This window comes from Anoplophora glabripennis, unplaced genomic scaffold (assembly GCF_000390285.2).
Source record: "Anoplophora glabripennis isolate ALB-LARVAE unplaced genomic scaffold, Agla_2.0 scaffold886, whole genome shotgun sequence".
In the NCBI taxonomy this organism is placed as follows: Eukaryota; Metazoa; Arthropoda; class Insecta; order Coleoptera; family Cerambycidae; genus Anoplophora; species Anoplophora glabripennis.
Window position 1 is genome coordinate 132,255 of NW_019416999.1, and position 25,177 is coordinate 157,431.

Below are 25,177 nucleotides of genomic sequence, written 5' to 3' on the forward strand. Positions count from 1 at the left end.
CCAGCCGTCCCTCAACCGCACTTTAGCTAACAAAGCATCCTGATTTTAGAGGATCGTACACGAAATGATGCTACCAGTTCAACGATCAACAAGAGAGAACTTCACCTAATTTTATATGGTAACTGTATACAGTAATACCAATTTTCATTTCCGCTCTGGCCCCGATTTATTTTTAAAATCCCGCGGCAACACATATAGGCAACCAAGATTACAAATCGACGTTAAGTCAATAGTATATCCTAAGACTATGAATTATTATTTGACAACTATCTTAACCTAAAAATGTAACTAGCAATTTTACGGCCGATTTCATAATAAATTTAAAGTTAACTTTAACTTTAAAGTTGACTTTCACGACAACAGTCAGTTTCATAAGGAAATTTTAAATTCTAAAGTCGACAAAAGTGGCTTTAAAAATAAAGATCTCCGAGCGGGCCTTTAACGTCATTAAAGCCAGCTTTAGTTAAAAATTAACCTATATGTTTGTCATAATTTAATTTCAACGTGTGATTCGATTTCAATTTCTTCAGTATTTTTAAGTTGTACAAAATTAAAATGAATCTTTTTGAAAAGTCTTCTTCAAGTTCTTCAGATGAAGAGGAATTTATAGTTATTAGAAGACCTAAATTATACAGAAAAAGAGTGGACTGTTTTGAAAAATATGACGATTTAAATTTCTTCCAAAGATTTCGCCTACGAAAAACAACTGTATTAAGTTTGTTGCAAGAAATTGAAGATGTGATAAAATTACCAACACAAAGGTAAAATTTATTTTGACTATATAGACAGGATACACATTAAAATGAATTTATTTTTTAGAGGTGGATGTATTACACCTATGCAGCAGCTCTTATTAACTTTAAGATTTTATGCATCAGGTAATATGCAAATTGCTGTGGCTGATTTTCTTGGTGTATCAACATCTTCTGCATGCCGTATTATAAAAAGGGTGTCAAGAGCATTAGCATCTTTAAGAGCACAATATATTAAAATGTATAGTGATAATAGGGAAATGGAAAGATCTGCCGAGAAGTTTTATCAGATAGCATCGTTCCCTAGAATCATAGGTGCTATAGATTGCACGTTAATCAAAATAGATTCTCCTGGTGGAATCGATGCAGAAATTTTTAGATCAAGAAAATCATATTTTGCTCTAAATGTACAGACTGTGAGCGATGCAAGTTTGAAAATTAGAGACATTGTTGCAAGGTGGCCAGGATCTGTTCATGACCAAACTATTTTTAATAACAGCAATTTACGAGACAGATTTGAGAATGGAGAGTTCGGTCGATATATTTTAATAGGTGACAGTGGTTATAGTTTACGGTCTTATCTTATGACGAAGTTGCTCCAAACAAGAACACCAGCTGAAAATCTGTACAATGAGTCCATCATTAGAACTAGGAATGTTGTTGAGAGGCAGTACGGAGTATGGAAACGTCGTTTTCCTATATTAAGATATGGAATGAGATTAAAACTTGATACGACAATGGCTGTTATAGTGGCAACAGCAGTATTGCACAATATAGCTATAGATATGAATGATTTGCTTCCCGAAGATTTATTATATAATGAAGAAATGGACAATAATGAAGATATCTTACAACCTGTTGAAAATAATTTACATATGGGTCATAATATTAGACAACTGTTAATCAATGAACATTTTGCTTCTTTGTAAATAAATATTTATTGTTTTTTAAAAATCTCTTTTTGCTTTTCTATTTCATTTTGTTTTAATTCTATATTTAATTTCAACATCAACATTTTTGCTTGATGCTCCTCGTTTTCTCTTTTCATTCTCTTTTCCCGATCTACATCTTCCTTTTCAAATGACTGTTCCAATAGCTCAAGTTTTCTTTTGTAATATTGCTCCTTAGCAGAAAATATTGCATTGGGAACTACTGGCCGAAGCATAGAATTTTTCTTACATTTTAGGTTAGACGGAACATATTTGCTCCAATTAGACCCCTGTTGTCTAAAATTTGGAGATGGACCAGTTCCTTTTCTGATTGACTGCCATAAAAATTGAGTTAGTATAAACCTATAACTTTTTGTTTATTTACATTTCAAGAAATACTTACATGTGTTTTACCACTAACTGGAGTACTACATGAAGCCGTAATATTTTCCGTTTCATTGGATATGCCATAGTTATGTTCTAAAGGAATGACTGTATCCTACAAAAATAAAATACAACAAAACATTTAATAACTATCTAACAATTTCAAAACTTACGATAACATTAGAGTTTTGAAATCCAACATCACAATGATTTATTATTTCAACGTCCTCAAATCCCTAAAATACAAAATGATAAAATAAGGCATTCTTAATATTAATGATTTATGTTTATAGAAACATTAGAATATTCGACTGTAGCACACTGCTGGATTCCTTCAGATTCCTAAAAAAATCAATATATTTTAATTGTAATATATAATCCTTTTTTAAAAATTATATTATGACTTACGGAAATATTTAAAAACCTGTCATCATTTCCTTCGCATATCTGAATTTCTTCCATTATCACATTTTCAGCCAAAACATTCTAAAAGAATATATCTAATTACTATCAGATAATATGTGGTTAGTATGAAAAAAAATTATTTCATATATCTAATATAGCCTTACATTAACACTAGTAACACTACTATCGCTATCAAATGGACTACTGAATCCCACCACCGTTTTTAAATTAATTATTTCAAGAACGGCCTGTATTACAGCATCTAACTCGTCTTTGACTGAAGGACCACCACCTGTACCTCTTAAATATGTTTTATATTTGGCACACTCTTTCCTGGCTTTTGTTTTGAGATTATCATATTTCGATTTTATTTGAGTTAATGACCTAACCTCTATATTTTGAGCATTGAAGCTTTTTAGTATTTTCTGCCAGGCCTCCTCCTGAAAATAAAAATGATATTTAATATTAACATTTTACCTACATACACACAAAAATTTACTTTTTCATTAACACTTATTTTGTTTGTTGTTTTACATTCAATAATATTTTTGAATTTTCCTATTTCATGAACTAATAGTAATTCCTCTTCTTTATTAAAATTTGATGAACGGATACGTTTGTCTTTATTCATTTCACTAGTTCTAATATATCATATATTATTATTGTTATTATTACAATAGAAATCGAGATTTGTTTCCCTCCAAATGTTCCAACTATTTTACACAGATAAAAACTTTTAAATTAAAATATTCCTATATTCAGTTTTGCCAACAAAGCTTATTCAGTCTAAAGTAGACTTTAGTTAAAAATTATTTAAAGTTGGTTATGAAATCGAATGACTTTACACTGCCAGTTAAAATGCACTTTAACCTAAAGGAGACTTTACCTAAAGGAGCTTCATCTCATCAATTATGAAACCGGCCGTTAGTGTTATCGGCAATAGGGTGTTGGCTGTAATTGGTATAGGGGCAACGGGGATAGTGTCTCCATATGATTCTGATTTTGGTATGCTATTAAATAATTGTTCTATAATAAGAAAAGGTAGTTGTTTTCTTTGATTTCCATTCGTATTATAAATGCAAGTTTAAAAAATTATTAATGTATAGGATTTTTAACAGCTGAAGGAAGCCAACGATACCTCTACCAGTAAAACACCAGCCATTGTTACCAGCTGTAATATAGAAATTGGTACCTCTGAATCAGCTGATAGTTCACTGATCAATAATGGTAACGTCGAAGTAATACAAAGGTAAACGCCAATATCAAATTACTTAATAATTAACTTGCAATTAAAGTATGTAACATATAATATTTACAGCCTAACTCCAACTGGAATTCTTGGAATCCTGCACAACTGGGGCAGCCAAAGAACAAAGTTCTACAGATTCCAAATTCGTCAGCAGCTGCAGGTTTACGATTACAACTTTTCATAAAGTAGTTAAAATGAATAATATTTATATAAATTACATATATTGCTGGTCCATCGGGTGCTGTAGAAGATATGGATGTGATAAATAATACACCCACAAAATTACATACACCCAGTAACATACTGTATTAATTTAAAATATTGTAAAAAATTATTATAGCTTACTTTTTTCAGAAATCGATATGAAGAGGAAAAGATTTTATAAAGTAGAATCGGCCTTGGCAAAACTGAAAAAGCAACGTTCGGATTCTGTTTATGAAGAAATTGTAAGAAAAAAAAATGAATTTATACATTTCCAAATGGACCTCTTAAAAGAGGAAGCAGAGAGAAAAGAAAAAAGGCTCCAAGAAAAACATTTATTGGAAATCCAAATATTAGAAAAAGAACAAAAAAATAAATAAATTTCTAACTACTTAATGGCTTTTTATTTTTTTATCAAACACATTTGAATTACTAATTAACTATTAATTAATTACTAGTAAGGTAATATCGTCCCAAATATCGATCACTTAAGCATGTACGATAACTTTGAGAAATCGCTAAAATTGCATATTGCAATGTAGTTTCTTATTGCCACATTTCACAGAAAATTTTGACTCAATGGTTTATCAGGTAAAGAAAACCCCCGTGAACAATAAGTTGTCGATACATTGTTGATATTAAATTAGTTCAGAACAAATTTGCAAAATGGTTATTTATAATCGAAGTTCGCATCCTATTATTTTCGTGTATAACTGCTTGTTGACCATAAGGTAAAACTATTGGATTATCATCTTCCATCAACTTCATTAGGTGGTTCATCTTCACGTTCCTCAATTGCAATATTGTGCGGTTGCCAAAATAATTGCCATTGAATGTTCCAGAGACACACGCATACCCATGGACAGAATAGGAAAGCGGCGTTTCCACACATCATATGATCTTTCTACAGTTTCTTGTACGAATATGTTCCTCGTTAAAAAGAATTTCGGCTGGTGTATTTGGGTTATCCATAGGAGTAATTAAAAAGTTTATATTGCCGTATCCACTATCCCCCAAAATTACGGAAGTTCCAAAACCATTATTTTGTAACCTTCCTCTGATTCTACTGTTGTTGAAAATGGTCTGATCATGAGATGATCCAGGCCACCGAGCAATAATATTTGTGATACGTAAACATGCATCACACATAGTTTGTACCTTCCATGAGAAAAATCCTTTCATATTTCTATATCTTTCCCCATCATTTCCACCTAGTGACATGATACGAATATGGGTACAGTCAATAGCACCAATCACATGTGGAAATCTTGCAATGGCATAGAATTCTTCTTTTACTACCTGTCGATCTGCTTCGGTTTCAGGAAACTTTATGTAAACGTAAAGAAGTTATAGCTTGGATTACACGAGTCACAATATAGCATGCAGATGTTTTGCTTACTCCTGCAAAATCACCTGCTGCAATTAACATACTTCCAGTAGCATAGAATCGTAAAGTCAAAAATAATTTTGATGCTGGCGATATTGCATTATTTCGGTCTGTTGTACATTTAATTTGATCCTCAATTGCATTTAATAATTTTTCAGCCGAAACCGTTTGAAAAACTCTAGCTCATCATATTCTTCAAAGTAATTGGGGCTGTAAAAAGAAATGTATCTATGTAGGACTTAATTTTAAACCAAATTTTCATTATCTCACCGATGTTTAAATACTTTTGGATGTCGACGTAATACTAGATTTTCAACAAGTTCATCCTCTTCGTCTGAATCAAATACATTTAAATTGATTGGATCCATTTTAAGGAAACTTTCTACAGCTTTTATAATTACAAGGACTTTAAACAGTAACACTATCTATAAGGTTTGAGGTTATAACGCCATTGAAAATGACAACTTATAAAATTCGACGCGAGATGCATCGACCAATAGAAAGCAAGAATAACTATATACGGTGTATATCCCTTGAAATTCAGAGGGAAAAGATATTCCATAGTTTATACCAACTTTATTCCATGGTTGTAGAACGAAATTTTAGAAAGTTATTCCAAGTATAGCTTATTCTTGGTATGTATACATATACTCGCATTGTAGAACCGGCCCTAAATGTGCCATGCGGCAAGAGCACTTTACACATACCATATGGGGAAAATCTTTTTTTAAATTTGAAAAGAGTGAGTTATTGTCCCCCACCATAACATTCGTGGTATCAGAAGAAAACCCTACCCAATTTGTCATGGGAACAGCTTTAGAAATTAAATTGTCTTTTAATGTAGCATATAATTCAAATGCTGTAGAGTCTTTGGTTTCAACTAGATCAAAAAAACAATTCTTCATTACATTCCGATCTGTCAACGCGACTCCCACTGCGCGTACGCTTTATGGAATTCGCTTTGCGGGATCCCCTTCAGAGATGCCGTCACGGCCCCTTAGACGTCTTCTACGGAGTTGTATCTTTTCCTTGAGGTCCCGTTTGAACCCAAGAAAGAGGAAAAAGTACGGCGGTGCCAGATCTGGACTGTACGGGGGGTGGGGCACCGTGACAACCCTGTGCTTGGCCAGAAACTCCCTCACCAGCAGCGCGGTGTGGCACGGCGCATTGTCGTGGTGAAGCTTCCAAGAATCGGCGATGTCTGGACTCTTGGCACAAACTTGGCGCACACCTTTTACATGGCCAAATCTGCGGTAATAATTTTTTGGACGCTACCGTACGAAATCCCTAACTCATCAACAGTCAGACGAATGTGTGCGCCATTCAAGAGTTCTGGAGCGACTTCACTTTGGCCACATTTTTATCAATCTTTGAAGTTGATGGGCGACCGCGCTGGTCGCCTTTGACGAATTCCCGCCCATCCCGGAACAGCTTATCCCACTCGAACTCTGTTGAGCGGCTCATGGTAGCATCCCCGTAGGCGTCCTTAATCGTTTGACGTGGAATTTAATGGCGTAGCACTGCTCGAGATTTTTCTCCATCTTGGATCACGACGACACTTCTTAACAGAAGTTCATGGAAATCGACGTGCTTACTCTCCGCTTGTCCGCAGGCGATTGGAAAAAATATCAGTCTCTTCGGAAGGCTCCCCACTACCATGCCCAGGTGGTCCGACCACCCTCCACCGCTCCTTCCGCAATATATTTTTACACTCAATGCGGGTAGAACAACAATGGAGATAGCATTCTTGTCTTATACTACAAACTTAACTTTTAGCCTTTAAAATATTTGTCAATATTCAAAATTATTAAATATAATTTCTAATAGATGTTCCAATTCGGAATATGTGTTCTGTTTTAAGGGTATTATTTTTACACCTTTTTTTATATAACCCTCGAAATTAACTGATAATAGAAAAGCCCTATCTCTGGTCATGTGCCATGATTAATCCTGAATAATGCTTAAAAAATACATATAAATTTGATAATCTAATATAATTTATGAAAATCTATTTTTGATAATTCACGATTTATCATGGCAAAGGCTTAAAATTTAATAATTTATATTAATTTACATGATTTTCTTATGCTACAGTAATAAGTAACATAGGTAAAAAGTAAGCTGGAAATTATATAATTTTGTTTGCCCACCTTTTCAAATCCAAGTTTGTATTCAAAAATTCCATTAAATATTAATGTTTGTGTCGAGCTTTCGATTTTTCCGCCTGAATTTTTTCTTTAGAAGAAGCTCCGGATGGAATTTTTCTATTTATATTCCTTGCCCGTAGGTATATATGAATCCCGAATAAATTTCCAATTATTTTTTAATGTGGCAATTGAGATATTCACTAAAAAGAAAAAATAGGAGTTATGTGTAAATTTTATAGGCATAAACTTATAACTTTATTTTTTAATTTATAAATGTACCATTAGTTACCTCCCAGTTCATCAGCTATTTCTTTCCAGTTTCTTTCTTATATCTCCTTAGATCTTTCACGAAGAGGCAACTTAAAATTCCATAATGGAGCTCTTTTTTGGACAAGAATATTTCCTCTAATTCTTCCGGCAACGTTAGGAATAATTCGTTTATGTTTACATTTTCCGAAGGATTTGTTTCTTGTTCCCTTATATCTAGTAGTACATTTTGACTTCCCATGTCTATTTCGTCAGAATTATCATCAACTAATACTAATCATGGCACGGACAATATCGTTTTTTTTTTCTAATTAATCGTACTTTAAACAGATGGATAAAAAAAACGCCGAATCTGAAGTTTAATGCTGTAAGTAGGGGAAGCTCGGTGATGATGGCACCTCTTTTTTTCAGTCATTGGATTTAATACCTAAATTAGCTAGTAATTATATATAATCAAGGACACACGTCAAGGATGTCATACTTTAAATTAATTTGAGTTGAAAATACACTACAATATAGAATTATGATTTTTATTAAACTTTACTCATTTTATAACAAATCGGTTAATATGATGGCACCCATAATATAAAAGNTATTAATTTACATGGTGTTATTCGGTTTCGTTTTTTAAGGTTGGTTCGGGCGCCATCTGCCTTTGGCAGAAAAGTTATACATATAATTTTAGTTAAAATAAAATGAGCCTTTAGTAAATACTTTTGACTATGCCTCGTATATCCTTAAAAGTTTGCACCGGCCTGAGACTAATATTTGGATATGCAAGTACACATAAATACAGATAACAAGTATATACTCGAATGCTGTCTGAATGGTTTGGGTGTGCGTAAGTATGACTGATTTGATTTTACTTAACTGAGAACTAAGGTTATAGTAAGTGTGATTGATTTGATTTGACTGAAAGCTAAAATAACAATACGCGACTTTTCGGACGATTTGGGACACAGAAAGGGGTCCACTTAGCTTTTGACGTCTATTGGGCAGCTCCTTGGCTTCTGGATTGGCTCGAAGTCTGCGGTGGTAGTTTAGTACCGTGATGTTAATCCAAAGAAGGCTCGCACTGTACACTTCACTAATTTTAGGAGGTTTAGGGTAAGTATTATTGACGTGAAGAGGTTCAGGAATAAAACACTCGTTTTATGATAATACAATTTCGGGTAATCGACTGATCTAACCGTTGACGAAATTCTTGTCGGCGTGACTGGAATTTTAAGAAGCGACGTTTCGTAAGTTGTGGCACTTGGCTGAACGGTGTGAATGTTGAAATTGATTAACTTGGATTTATCACTGAATTTAGGATTGTTTGATAATTTGCACTAGTTAGTGTTGGCATGTACTAACTCGGATTGGTTGTTGGCCGTATGTTTGGACCGAACTGTAGTAAGGCTGAAGAATGACTATAAATTTGACTGTTTGTAATGTCGTAGCTGTAATTATAGCGGCGGACGTAAGATTAAGACTGACTGACTCAAACTCGCGCCAATATCCTTGGCAGGAAAAATGATTTCAGATGGAGCGGGGTCCAGCGGGATTATCGCTCTTTACCCACTAGAGACTCAAACTCGAGATCGTCGAGCTTTTATGTGTTTCTAGTGCGGTACACGTAGGCTCCGCCCCGTGCTCGCTGTTAGCGCCGCGCGCTCCCATTGGTCGGTGTCCGGGATATACTCCCCGACGTGTTTCTCGATAATCCCGCTCGACCCCGCTCCATCCGAGGTCATTTTTCCTGCCAAAGATATTGGCGCGCTGATTCACTTCCTTTCCAGGCACGCTCGAGCTAATACAACAGAACAATGGTTTTCTTATGCTACAGTAATAAGTAACATAGGTAAAAAGTAAGCTGGAAATTATATAATTTTGTTTGCCCACCTTTTCAAATCCAAGTTTGTATTCAAAAATTCCATTAAATATTAATGTTTGTGTCGAGCTTTCGATTTTTCCGCCTGAATTTTTTCTTTAGAAGAAGCTCCGGATGGAATTTTTCTATTTATATTCCTTGCCCGTAGGTATATATGAATCCCGAATAAATTTCCAATTATTTTTTAATGTGGCAATTGAGATATTCACTAAAAAGAAAAAATAGGAGTTATGTGTAAATTTTATAGGCATAAACTTATAACTTTATTTTTTAATTTATAAATGTACCATTAGTTACCTCCCAGTTCATCAGCTATTTCTTTCCAGTTTCTTTCTTATATCTCCTTAGATCTTTCACGAAGAGGCAACTTAAAATTCCATAATGGAGCTCTTTTTTGGACAAGAATATTTCCTCTAATTCTTCCGGCAACGTTAGGAATAATTCGTTTATGTTTACATTTTCCGAAGGATTTGTTTCTTGTTCCCTTATATCTAGTAGTACATTTTGACTTCCCATGTCTATTTCGTCAGAATTATCATCAACTAATACTAATCATGGCACGGACAATATCGTTTTTTTTTTCTAATTAATCGTACTTTAAACAGATGGATAAAAAAAACGCCGAATCTGAAGTTTAATGCTGTAAGTAGGGGAAGCTCGGTGATGATGGCACCTCTTTTTTCAGTCATTGGATTTAATACCTAAATTAGCTAGTAATTGTATATAATCAAGGACACACGTCAAGGATGTCATACTTTAAATTAATTTGAGTTGAAAATACAATACAATATAGAATTATGATTTTTATTAAACTTTTCTCATTTTATAACAAATCGGTTAATATGATGGCACCCCTGTTGAAGTATGATGGCACCTATAATATAAAAGTAAATAACTACATAAATGATAAGTGAAATAAAAATATATTTCTGTACGAAAGTAAGTAGGTTACAATAACGCCTAGGTAACAAACGGAAAAAGAATTCTGCAAGAAACGAGGAAAAAAATAATATTTACAAATGTCGCAGGTGAAATTTTTTGTTCTTGGAGGTTTTCCAGCGCAAGCTGCATGAGCCCACATCCCACATGATTGACATTTGAGCCAGATCTCTTTGGACTTAGACCAAGACAATAGTTCATTGCAGTACAAGCAGGGGACATCTTCTTCGTCATCAACATCTTCGATATCTATTTCTGTGTTCTCTTTATTTTCATCTTCAGCTTCATCTCGCTCTTCAATAATTTTTAAGTTTATCTTCGCTGCCCTTCCCAATCATGATTAAAATCAAAGTGTATTGCAGACGTCTCTGGAACCGTTTCACTCCCTACAACTATGTACCGAGAGAGAACACTTAGATTTTTTTCGTCATTTTCGAAGAGTACATCTGCTGGTGGAGGTGGAGGTCCTCCCCCAGTACACGTTTGATATTTGCTTGTATAAGCTTGTTTGCTCTACACTTTACTTCTGATGTCTTACCAGATCTTAAACAAAGGGCATATGTATTTTTTAGGTTTACATGCAAATCTACTAGGATTGTCCGTTATAGAACAAAGTTTGAACAGGGTTTATGAACCCACCTTCTCCACTGTTTCCAGTCTTTTGAGGCCCCTGGAATTGCATTCAGTATATTGGCAATATGCTGCCATCTTTTTTGGGCACTGGAAAATTTTTCAGTAAATTTACCAGAGACGAGCTGTTGTTCCTGCCGTAATAGTTCAATAAGCACGTTTGTTTGGCTTTAACTACAGTAATTCTTTTTTATCTCCATTAGCAGCTAACAAATTTTGGGTGAAATAGAAACCATAACTATAATTAAAAATTGTAAAAAAATGAAACCAGGGAACAGAGAACAAAACGCAGAAAGCTGTAAAAAAGTTGCTTCATCGATAATGTAGAGTCGTTATCTAGTGTTGACAAATTTAATCATGCGTCAGAATTGTCGAATGGTATGAATAGTGTCTACGACATTTGTCATAGTCGACATTGTTAGTAGAGATTCGAGAATAGACCCCCAGGGCCGAGAGTCAGATGTCAGTTAGATTCGTTTTGAGATTTGGACCGGCGCCGGCGTGTAACTGTGCTCATGATCACTGATATTTAGTGATTTGCAAGTAGTTTGATACTGATAAAGCGTAAAGAGTGTGGGCAACAATGGCCGCAATCAACAGGGAAAAGGGGTGGCGAACGGTTTGCCTTTTAGGCCAATCATTATAGCTTTTTTTCGGGAAAAAAATACTATTAGAAGTTTTTCTGCGGAATATTGTTCAGAAACGTGTTATAAACAAAATATCAAAAAATCAACTCGAGACTAGTTGGGAAAATTTGTTAAAACAATGGTCAAAATTATGAAAAAGTAGTTTTTCGACTGGCGTAAAAAAACTGTTATTCCTAGAGAAAAAAAGGTTTATACAAAAAAGGTAGGTATTAAATAAATCTGTAAAATAAGACAAGTCCGATTAAATTCCGATAATTTGTTTATGCGCAAGAGCTCAAAAATGGTCGAAATTGTCCGCTTTTTTCAATTGCTAATAATTAATGCAATTTTCATCGCAGACACTTGTAATTCAGGATTTTTGAAGCTTTTTGCACCCTTAATAAGTGGTAAAAATTTCAGCCCAAAAACTTCATTAGCTTGGCGTTGGCGGAATTTGTTATCTAAGAAGATGCTATTTTCAATTCATTTTTCCCAAGCTCACAGGCGTTGTAGGGTTTCGATCATTAGTTGTTTTTGTACCTAAATAGTTGTATTGACATATGCATTTACTGATAATTTAATTTTTCAAATTTAATTTGTTTAAAAATGACTGAAAAAATGTTAATATTTATTACATCGTTAAGCGCGCATGCTAAGCCTCGCCTTCCCCACTCGTTCGCTAGACCAAGTAATAGAACGCATCGCCGCTATCTTCTTTTTCGAAATTAAATAGTTGAATTCACCTTAATGTTAATGTAGGACATGAAAATATAGCTCTTAATGTATACTCTCTCCAAATTTCGGCTCTTAATATTAATAATTAAGGTCACTGCGATTAAATAAATAAAAAAAATTATCTCAGCTTCTAATCAACTTACAACAACGATTTTTTTTTTAAATTCGAAGAAAACTAAAGTAAAGAGGTTACTATTTTATTTTATAATAATTACCTATCTTAACAATTTAATAAATATTAACATTTTTTCAGTCAATTTTAAACAAATTAAATTTGAAAAACTAAATTCTCAGTAAATGCCTATGTCAATACAACTATTTAGGTACAAAAACAACTAATGATCAAAACCCTACAACGCCTGTGAGCTTGGGAAAAATGAATTGAAAATAGCATCTTCTTAGATAACAAATTCCGCCAACGCCAAACCAATGAAGCTTTCGAGCTGAAATTTTTACCACTTATTAAGGGTGTAAAAAGCCTCAAAAATCCTGAATTACAAGTGTCTGCGATGAAAATTGCATTAATTATTAGCAATTGAAAAAAACGGCAATTTTCGGCCATTTTTGAGCTCTTGTGCATAAACAAATTATCGGAATTTAATCGGACTTTTTTCATTTTATAGGCTTATTTAATACCTACCTTTTTTGTATAAACTTTTTTTCGCTATGAATAATAGCTTTTTCACTTGAGTCAAAAAACCACTTATCCATAACTCTGACCACTATTAAAACAAAGTTTCCCAACTAGCCTCGAGTTGATTTTTTGATATTTGATTTATAACAGGTTTCCGAACAATATTCCGCAGAGAAACTTCTAATAGTATTTTTTCCCGAAACAGGCTCTTTAATGTCTATAATAACTGGGCTATTTGTATTTGTATGCTTTATCGTCGCAACAATTAAATTGTTTGCCAATATTTGTCCCAGCACGACAGATGGAGCCATATGCGCTCCGCGTACAAAGCATTTGTCCCTGTTTGTTTGTGGTACCTACCACAAATTCAAATTGATAGCTCGTTTTTTTTAGTACTACTTGTTCGATATTTAAAATAAATCGAGGTTTAAAGCAAAATCTTAGCGCTTTATTTAAAAATATTTTAAATATGTTTCGCATAATAAAAATTCTATTTCAAAATAAATTAACTATAAACTCAAAAAAAGTACAACAAAATAATAAGACATAACAGTAAAATGAAGTTAGAGATTGACATTGAGAGACATTATTTTTGCCACTCTGTTAATCGACTTCTGCGTTCAGTTACTACCTGTTTATGTTTAGATAATAGACAGGTTAAGTAGATTGTGAATTATCATGATACGTAAAACGTAAAACGTGTAATTTTCACGTTTACGTATGGTAAGATTCGTCTTTCAAAAATTAGTTTAAGTAGGGTAGATTATCTGGGAATATTATTCAGAATTTCAGAAACGATGATTATTACTTTACTCTATGGGTATTATTATTTATTATTTGACAAACGTGAACCAAAACAAAAATGTGTCCAGCGAAATATTTTGTTTGAAAATTGAAGTTTGTGTGTTTTTCTATGGTTTTCCTTAATAACAATAATAATGATGATATATTAGATATTGCGTTGTTAAATTCTGATGATGATAGTATATGTAGATGATTTGTTTCTACTTCACATGGAGAACGATAATTTAAGCCAAAGAGCGGAAGTTTATGATCGTTTTTTGTTCGAAAATGTATTGGAAATCGAGGCCCAGAATTATTTTAGATTTCAAAAGAGGCACATTCCTCGATTAGCAAGGGCACTTGGTATTCCGGATGAAATAACCACTCGAGAGCATATTACCATCTCAGGTAAGCAATAAAGTTTCTTTATCCCAATATCTGTTCTCGGGATAAGCAGTAAAGTTTCTATAATCCACCGTTTATTTACGATATTGTTTTTCCTTTTGGAGTTATAAATGCTCTTTACATTTTACTGCGCAGGTTGGGTATTTTATTTTGAATGAAATATAAAGAATGCAAAAAGCAGATATATGTATTTTACACACTATTTGTGTAGTGTCTAGTATCTACTCTAGAGTCTAGTGTAATATAAACTAGATCTTACCTATCGCCACATATTCTTTATCTGCAACATAAGCTTCTCTACAATCAAACCCTTTTTGAAAAGATGATTTTTCCGAGTTTGTAGGCTTTTGTTGTATATTACATATACTTTTAACATTTTTAAATGTTTTTATTAAGTCTACAATTTGTTGTATTAAGTCATCTAATTCAGTCACAACTTCTTCGATTCCAGATCTATAAATTTATAGAACATGACAAAGAACAAATAATTTAAAGAAAAATGTGGTCAGTATTACAATCTTTTTTAGATTTTGAGTATTTGGCATGCCTTGCAAAATTGTTAAAAGGTACACCAATTACAGTAGTACTTACTTTCCTTCATTTAGTCTGTTTTTTCTTTGGTATTTCTTCACTACGTTCACAACTTAAAATCTCTAATATCCTTTCACAAGGTACATACGTAGCTTGTATGCAAAGACGTTTCTTCATTAGTTCGAACAATCGCGAAAAAATATTTATTTTAGTTCCACCAAACACATTATCTACTTCTATAATACTTGAAGATCTGGGATTCGTAGGTTCCACAACACTTTGTACGGTATAATCAAAATCATAATATTGATGAAGTGGCAGTACTAGTAGATGCCGTATTTTCTTGAGCGTTTGGTTTATTATTAATTACGTTACTTGGGAGTTGCACTTGTCCCTCTTCTTCTATACGTATACATTTTGTAATGATACTTTCTTTGTTATTTTTTTAAATATTGCCATCTTTTTCCCTAAATCCGTATTGCTTAAACCTGGGATCTAAAAGTGTAGCCATATTTGCTGAAACATATTTGTTTGTTGGCCACTGGATTTGAACTAACAAAAGTGGTTGAATTGACGTATGCTAGATAATGATAACCTAACATTTCAATTACCTATTATATTAAACAATTTTATTATATAATTTGAATTAGGGGAATTGTGCTCAAGTTGACATACTTTTTCTTTTGAGACAAATATTTGAAATAAATTGTCATGTGAGATCAGGATCTTGCGTATATTCTTAAATGAATCATAGTTAACAAAATTATTTTAGTTTTAGAACAATCAACGTTACATATGCAATGATGACATCTATTTGGTCGCCTGCATTATTAGGTTGCTTAAAATCAGACTCTAGAAGCATAGGCTTGGACCGAGATGAAATATTATCACCATGATCTTGTAATAAATGGGTAGCAACATTCGGTGACAAAATTGTGGGGGATGAGTGACGACTTTCGACGTCTCCAGAAGTGGCTTGAAAATCTATTTGCTCCTGAGAGATGGTAGCTGTGAAGTCCATCAGCTGTTCTTCAGCGTCAGTAGGAGGAATCGGACTCTTCGTGATTTAGCTGAGGCTGAGATGAATTACTGGCAACCGGCTCATCATTGTTATTCAATTCGTTTTCTGTAACTTCGCTAGGCAAATACATATCTTCTGAGAAAATGTGTGGATTAAAGGGATAAATCCCAGTTTTCTCAAACCCACTTGTTATATTCTTGACAGATGCTGCAGTTTCGTAGGCTTTTCCAAAAATTTGAGCAACTTGGTATAGGCCTACGGTTCTGCTAGGATGGCTCTTCATCCAGGTTGCCATCTCGCGATCATAATACGCCTGAAGTGGACCAAAAAATGCTACATCAGTTGGCTGCATTCGGCGAGTGCAATGTGGTGGCAGACAGAGCATTATCACACCGTTGGCTTTGGCAAATTCCAGTGCTTCTATATTTTTGTGGCTGGAATGACCATCAAGGATTAGCAGGACCTTATTTGTTACAGAAGCATTCACAAAGGCTACAAAATGACGCAACCACTTCAAGAATAAGTCGCCGACCATATACCCAGTGGGGTAGCACAGCTCTAAAGTGCCGGAAGGAGCACCGTCAAAGTATTCGGCCTTGTGATTTTTTTCTTGGAATAATTTCCGATGGCATTAGCATAGGCAACAACTGTGAAATATTCACTGCGTTCAGCACTAGTGACAGCGCCGACTTGTTTTTTGCCTTTGGAAGCAAAAACTTTTGGGGGCTTTTGAGCTGTGTCAAGTCCAGACTCGTCTACATTGTAAATTCTATGTGGCTGGATCTCGTTATCAGTCACTTGTTTTTCCAAAAGAGAAAAACACTTTGTTACTTGATGCTTATTGAATGCCCTAGCTCTTGCAGCTGACGTTGCCTCTGGAGCTCTGAGTGAAATATTAGGGTTGGGTTCTCTAAATTCTTTCAGCCAATCCCAGCCCGCTATTTTCTCATTCTTAATCAAATCTGTGACTCAGCCCCAATCTTTCCACAAATTCAAATGCTAGTTTTCTTATTTCGGTCGTGTTAAATCCAAAAAGTCGATTTTCGAACTCGAGAATATGATCCACGAGTGCTTTTTCCATATCTTTGTTGAACGTTGATTTAAACCAACCAAGATTTACTGGAGTACTATAATAATAATGACGAAAGGTTGCTTGGTACGTTGAAATGTTTAGATGCTAAAAGCCAACCCGTTCTATGATCTTTTACAGCTTCAATAGCCTTATCCATGTCTTCTTGTGACCAACTTTTTCGCGTCGATGTTCGTTTGTAATTACCAGGCATACTATAATAAATCAAAAAATAACTGTACATTTTTCATTTCATAAAGGTAAGATGACATAGTATGCCATCTTACACCCACGTCTTGTACGTCATCTTACCCAATGGATGTGCAAGTTTCATTTTAATTGTCATGACAAAAACTTTGAGGTTAGAATACGCATTTATCGATATTTGTATCACATAATAATCCTATTATACATTCCAAATTAGTTTAACCAGAAAATCCTTACCTTACGCATATTTCCACCTCCAAACAAAAGAGCAAACAAAACTTTTTTCAAATCAAAATCATGAAAACATGGACTACATTCCAACCTGCGCTCGGTTTCTGCCATACTGAACTTCAATACCAGCGACATCTACAGTTACTCTCCGAAAAGTCACAGGATCACCATTAGCGTGTATATTTAAACCAATATGATTGGTGTGTAATCTTATCTGACTGTGTCATCTTAAGCACAACTCTTCTATATATTATATGTACATAACTTGCACACTATTTTAAAAATAGAATAATTTTAAGTGAACTTGGCAAAAATTTAAAACTCCTGGAGAAATGAGAAACCAGTGGTATTGTAACAAAAGCCGGGTTGCGCAGTCAGTTATTTATTAGTTCTCGGAAGGATGGGTCAAAAAGTAAGATATTTCAGTCGACACAAATTATAGGAGGGTTAATGGTTTTCAAGTAGTAGGTCGCCAAGACAGTCCTTCGGAGAAAATTGTCAATATTTTAACAAGGTCACTTAGACTGTAGAGGCCATGTGTTAAGCGTCTGGGAGGCGCCGCGTAGAACCCCATCTTTTTAATAACGCGCGAAACCGCGAGAAAGAGCGTAGAGATTCCACATTAGAANTCAAAGTATTCGGCCTTGTGATTTTTTTCTTGGAATAATTAGTGCAGGTGGCACAAAATTTCCGATGGCATTAGCATAGGCAACAACTGTGAAATGTTCACCGCGTTCAGCACTAGTGACAGCGCCGACTTGTTTTTTGCCTTTGGAAGCAAAAACTTTCGGGGGCTTTTGAGTTGTGTCAAGTCCAGACTCGTCCACATTGTAAATTCTATGTGGCTGGATTTCGTTATCAGTCACTTATTTTTCCAAAAGAGAAAAAAACTTTGTTACTTGATGCTTATTGAATGCCCTACCTCTTGCAGCTGACGTTGCCTCTGGAGCTCTGACTGAAATATTAGGGTTGCGTTCTCTAAATCCTTTCAGCCAATCCCAGCCCGCTATTTTCTCATTCTTATCAAATCTGTGACTCGGCCCCAATCTTGCCGCTAATTCAAATGCTAGTTTTCTTATTTCGGTCGTGTTAAATCCAAAAAGTCGATTTTCGAACTCGAGAATATGATCAACGAATGCTTTTTCCATATCTTTGTTGAACGTTGGTTTAAACCGACCAAGATTTACTGGAGTACTATAATAATAATGACGAAGGGTTGCTTGGTACGTTGAAATGTTTAGATGCCAAAAGCCAACCCATTCTATGATCTTTTACAGCTTCAATAGCCTTATCCATGTCTTCTTGTGACCAACTTTTCCGCGTCGATGTTCGTTTGTAATTACCAGGCATCCTATAATAAAACAAAAAATAACTACATTTTTCATTTCATAAAGGCAAGATGACATAGTATGCCATCTTACACCCACGTCTTTTACGTCATCTTATCCAATGGATATGCAAGTTTCATTTTAATTGTCATGACAAAAACTTTGAGGTTAGAATACGCCTTTATCAATATTTGTATCAAATAATCCTATTATACATTCCAAATTAGTTTAACCAGAAAATCCTTACCTTACGCATATTTTCACCACCAAACAAAAGAGCAATCAAAACTTTTTTCAAATGAAAATGGACTAGATTCCAACCTGCGCTCGGTTTCTGCCATACTGAACTTCAATACCAGCGACATCTACAGTTACTCTCCGAAACGTCACAGGATCACCATTAGCGCGTATATTTAAACCAATATGATTGGTGTGTCATCTTATCTGACTGTGTCATCTTAAGTACAACTCCTCTATATATTAGCGATTTCTTTGTGTTGACCACATAAAAATTGTGTGTTTAACATGTATGTGTACATAACTTGCACTATTTTAAAAATAGAATAATTTTAAGTGAACTTGGCAAAAATTTAAAACTCCTGGAGAAATGAGAAACCAGTGGTATTGTAACAAAAGCCGGGTTGCGCAGTCAGTTATTTATTAGTTCTCGGAAGGATGGGTCAAAAAGTAAGATATTTCAGTCGACACAAATTATAGGAGGGTTAATGGTTTTCAAGTAGTAGGTCGCCAAGACAGTCCTTCGGAGAAAATTGTCAATATTTTAACAAGGTCACTTAGACTGTAGAGGCCATGTGTTAAGCGTCTGGGAGGCGCCGCGTAGAACCCCATCTTTTTAATAACGCGCGAAACCGCGAGAAAGAGCGTAGAGATTCCACATTAGAATTAAATTATATTGTAAAATTGATAGTAATTCGAAAAGAGAGTATACCTAAGCAGCTGGGTTTTTTTGACGGATTTTTCCTAGCTATAAGAGTAGATTAAATGAGATCGACTAATCCGTCCCGTAATTGCTACGCGGAGTCAATAGGGGAAGGCTAGGGTTACTAGTAAGTCAGAATTCTTATAAAAATGTAAATTCAGTCAATTAAATAATTATTAAAGCATGCCGACATTCAGGGTTCTCGCCAATAAGATAAGAACCGAAACTTTTAGACCCAAGAAATGGGCGTGGTGAAGCAAAGTGTGGAATTCAGGAGAGACCTCGAAAAAGGCAGTTCGTCCTTAGGTGTCACATCGACCAGACTAATTATTAACTTTAGAGTCTCGGGCTAATTAATTAATTTTGATAGTTTTTCCAAATTTTGTATAAAGCGCGCATTCCCTGAATCTTGGTACGCTGTCGCGTTTGAATAAATAAATTAATAATGTCGCCGAGCTGCTGCGTTGTTATTTTGTTTGTTTGTTTTGTTTATTGTTAATAAAACCCTTCCTGGAAGTTTTGTGTTTCCTTTTGTTTCTCCAACTTTAATGCCACCCTGTATAGCCAGCCACTGGATTACGTAAGTAATGAAAGGGTAAGTGACTGAAATACATTTTCTGAACATACAACATTTCTAAGTTCCCACGTGTTAATTAAAGTATAACGATAACTAAATAAACTCCCTTTCGAGAATTAAGTAGTAACTCTTTCGAGAATTAAACAGATAATTAATAAAAAAAAAATAGATAATTAAAGAAATAACCTCTCAGGNGTTGGATCGGATTAAATTGAAACAAGATTCAGCCACAATATTTGAACCAAATATTATCTACTAACTCCAATAGTGAAGCTCATTCAAGCGATACAGTAACACTACTTAAGGGAAAGAAAACAAAAGAAATAGAAAGATTAATAAATCTCTTCCAAAAAAGGTTTGTCTATTTGATAGGTTACTGTTAAAAAACCAAGAGCACATTTTAAGTGGAATGAAAAAACGAATAACTTATTAAAACATAATTATGATTATTTTAAAGAGAAAAGAAATAAAGTTATATGAATCTCAGCAGCTATGATTCTTTCTTGAAAATAATTCCAGAGGATACAATGTTTTTAATTTCATAGTTTATTAAATATTTATTTTGTTTCTGTAAAATACAAATCAGATTAATTGAAGATTATTAATCTTGAATGCGTTATGATTATTTTATTTGATAATAAGAATGTATTTTTTAAATTACGTTTTATTTAAGGGAAAAATAAAAAATATCTACATATAACTGTAACGCCAGATGATGCAAGTGACGCACCGCTTCACCTATAATTTTATATAAATTTTATAATTTAGGTATAATTCTATATCGAAAATGAAATGAAAATTTTCGCCTGTGGTTATTTTTTCTTTTTAGTCAATCAATGAATATGCTTCACGTATTCTCAATGTCACGAGCTTCCATTGCAATAAGAAATGTTTTATTTAGAAAAAGAATAAACATTACTGATTAAAAATTTGATTAATTAATCTGTTACGAGTAGCATTGCCTCTATTAAAATTAATATTCTGGATATTCAAATTATCTTCTGGTAGTTCTGCTTCATAGTTGTTACCATGGTCCAAGTTCTCCAGTATACACATGTTATGTTAGTATTACACAACATGTAACAATTTTGATAATCTTTTCCGATATATAAAGTAATTGCCCCCTACTAGCAAACATCGAAATTTCATTTTCAACATTCCAAATGTCCTGTCAATAGTGTTTCTTGTTCTTCTATTACATTCTATGACCGTTCTTCTGCAACTATATGTGCAATATTGACAGGTGTTAACAGGCAACGTTTTAGTGGATACCGTTGGTCACCCAACAACCAAGAATTTGGTGGTAAATTTTCTGAATGTAAAAATTCATATAACCCAGAATTTCTATAAATAAAAGAATCGTGGGTGCCAATTGCAGTAAAATATTTTTCACCTCCAATTTCTTTTGATACTTCCTCAATTGGTTTTAGTATGTGTACAATCTGCTTAGCAATTGCTAGTTCATTCGCATCCAACATATTGGGAGCTTGACTTGAGTCTAACAATATGGGAGCAAGAACCCCAACAAGTTGCAAAAACCTATCAATCATGTAATAAACAGACTTCTATCTTGTTGGAACTGATTGAATTAATTTTAAAGTGACACCTTTTTCTTCTTGTGCTTTTCGTAACATATCAGATGCGACCACACTTTGTTTGAAATAAGTTANAAAGAGAAAAGAAATAAAGTTATATGAATCTCAGCAGCTATGATTCTTTCTTGAAAATAATTCCAGAGGATACAATGTTTTTAATTTCATAGTTTATTAAATATTTATTTTGTTTCTGTAAAATACAAATCAGATTAATTGAAGATTATTAATCTTGAATGGGTTATGATTATTTTTTTTGATAATAAGAATGTATTTTTTAAATTACGTTTTATTTAAGGGAAAAATAAAAAATATCTACATATAACTGTAACGCCAGATGATGCGAGTGACGCATCGCTTCACCTATAATTTTATATAAATTTTATAATTTAGGTATAATTCTATATTGAAAATGAAATGAAAATTTTCGCCAGTGGCGCTTTTTTTTCTTTTTAGTCAATCAATGAATATGCTTCACGTATTCTCAATGTCACGAGCTGCCATTGCAATAAGAAATGTTTTATTTAGAAAAAGAATAAACATTTCTGATTAAAAATTTGATTAATTAATCTGTTGCGAGTAGCATTGCCTCTATTAAAATTAATATTCTGGATATTCAAATTATCTTCTGGTAGTTCTGCTTCATAGTTGTTACGAAGGCCCAAGTTCTCCAGTATACACAATCATGTTAGTATTACACAATTTTCAACTTTATGCCGGAAAAAAAATTCTACCCCATCTAAATGTTCGTGTTCACAAAAAATTCAAAATACGTCGGCGAGAGGGACCTATAAGCAGTTAAGAACCACTCTCGTTTTTTCGCTGATTGCCCGTCTAGGGGATTGTAAATATTATTATTTGAACAATTAGAGCAGAATTTTAAAATTTATGCCGAAAAAAAATTTCTACCCCATCTAAACGTATCCGTTCACAAAAATTTCGAAATACGTCGGCGAGAGGGACCTATAAGCAACTCAGAACCACCCTCGTTTTTCTTTGGTTGCCCGTCTAGGGGGTTATAAATATTGTTATTTAAACATTTAGAGCAGATTTTTCAAATTTATGCCGAAAAGAAAAAAATTTCTACCCCATCTTAACGTTCCCGTCCACAAAGAATTCGAAACACGTGGCGAGAGGGACCTATAAGCAATTTATTTAAATAATATTTTACAACCCCCTAGACGGGCAACCAAAGAAAAACGAGGGTGGTTCCGAGTTGCTTCAAATACTAGTCAAAGTACAACTAGCTCATACACGTCGTCGCATACATCCACAAGTATCGAGTCTAGTACGTTGGGTACATTTGTACAAAAATGGAATGCAAAAGAAAATGTAGAAAAGCGAACCATTTACATCATTGGGGAAAATCCGAAAATGTATTTAGGTATTCCAAGTAATTCTATGTTTATAATAAATATGTTGCGTGAAAAATGCATTTCAACAAGACTTGATGTATATATCTCTTATACACTCTATTTATGCACTTAAAAATATAGGTATATAATATAGGTAAAAGTATAGCAAATATTTACACATCTCTCCGACTGCTCGCGACTTGATCGCCGAGTGGCCGGTATCGTGACGTCATTACCTCTTCTCCCGCAGTGTTGACCTTTTTAAGGGTCTTACAAATTCAGAATTAAATATATCACTTATTATTAATCCTTTTGAACAATTTTTTATAAGATATATTTAAGTGGTTAAATACTATAAGAAAATGAAAGAAAAAGTTTAAAATTATATATCACTGAATGGGCCTGTTGGTTTTAGTATGTGTACAATCTGCTTAGCAATTGCTAGTTCATTCGCATCCAACATATTGGGAGCTTGACTTGAGTCTAACAATATGGGAGCAAGAACCCCAACAAGTTGCAAAAACCTATCAATCATGTAATAAACAGACTTCTATCTTGTTGGAACTGATTGAATTAATTTTAAAGTGACACCTTTTTCTTCTTGTGCTTTTCGTAACATATCAGATGCGACCACACTTTGTTTGAAATAAGTTACATTTGTTTTTATTTTGTCAACTAAAATTTTAACATTTTCAGTATCATTAACCGCGGCAGATGCAACAAGCTCCAAAGTGTGAGCGAAGCATGATAGATGCTTGTTTTTCCCAAAAGTATTGTAAACCGCTTTAAGGATATTAGACCCATTATCGGTAACTACGGCTGTTATTTTATGTAAATCTATGTTCCATTCCTGACAGAGCGATTTCAAACAAGAAGCTAAATAATCACGGGTGGATCTTTTGCTTAATTCTAAAACACCAATAACTTAACGCTATTAACTTTTATTTGCAGAAACAATAGTGTTGCTCCGATTAACCAGCTGCTAAATTGTTTACATTTTTATGCAAGTGCAGGGCATCTTAGTTCTGTTAGTTTCTGGAATGGATATAGCCACAGCATCCAGAGTGATAGTGAGGGTGACTGAAGCTATAGCTGGACTAGCACTAGCACCTCACGTTATTGCCTGTACAAAAAACTTTATAAGAGAGCAACCTAAATTTCATCAAATTGCACGATTTCCAAAGATCATTAGGTTAGTTGATGGTACACATATACGTATTCAATCACCAGGTAAGTATAGTATTTAAGTAATCATATTTATAGAATAGTATTTATTATAAAGTGTGCACTTAGTGCATTAACGTTCACCTACCTAATATTGAGATGTAATCAGGTCAAAATGTTTTTTAGGTGGCAGAAGTTTTTAGAAACCGGAGGTCCTGCTGATGCTGATTTAAAGTTTGTCGATTTGTTGCACGCTAGCCTAGCTCTATTCACGATGCAACTGTTTTTAACAATTCTCGTATTAGAGCACGATTTGAGGCAGAACAACTTCCAAACACCATTTTACTATATTACCAAGGTTATGGCAAATTGAATATAATTTTTTATTTCAGGGTACAGTGGGTATCCCTTAAGAAAATATTTATTAACACCACATGCAAATCCAATAACGCTAGGAGGGGAGTAACTTTATAATGAAGCCCATATCAGAACTCGAAATTTGGTGGAACTTAGACATAGCAGAAGATACTGTTCAGAACCAATTTATACACGATCATTTTTCTAATTTATAATTGTAGATATTGCATTGTCTTGCTTTATTTTATTTGTCCATTTTCATATTTTTTTGGCTGTTTTGAGAATATTAATCTTATAATTAATATAGCGCCAACTAGTTGTTTATGAAACTGCTAGTAATAAATCAAGACAAAATACGAATTTGTTGGTAATACGTATTAATTTTGTAATTAATACTTTTGCCCAGAAATTATTGTTTTTCAATAATCTCACCGATGAAAAATTGGAGGATATATTTGT

At 33.9% G+C, this 25,177-nt stretch overlaps 2 protein-coding genes across 2 annotated transcripts; one reads left to right on the forward strand and one right to left on the reverse strand.

Moving 5' to 3' along the window:
• Positions 1-555: 555 nt before the first annotated feature.
• Positions 556-1,681, forward strand: LOC108912072 (putative nuclease HARBI1). The gene is made up of 2 exons (XM_018717233.1): positions 556-761; positions 820-1,681. The coding sequence occupies exons 1-2, from the start codon at positions 556-558 to the stop codon at positions 1,679-1,681; spliced, it is 1,068 nt and encodes a 355-aa protein (XP_018572749.1).
• Positions 1,682-15,914: 14,233 nt separating this feature from the next.
• On the reverse strand, positions 15,915-18,553 carry LOC108912073. The gene is made up of 3 exons (XM_018717234.1): positions 18,328-18,553; positions 16,561-16,860; positions 15,915-16,507 (listed from the first exon to the last, which is right to left on the reverse strand). Exons 1-3 carry the CDS (start codon positions 18,551-18,553, stop codon positions 15,915-15,917), a joined length of 1,119 nt encoding a protein of 372 aa, XP_018572750.1.
• Between the last annotated feature and the right edge of the window lie 6,624 nt (positions 18,554-25,177).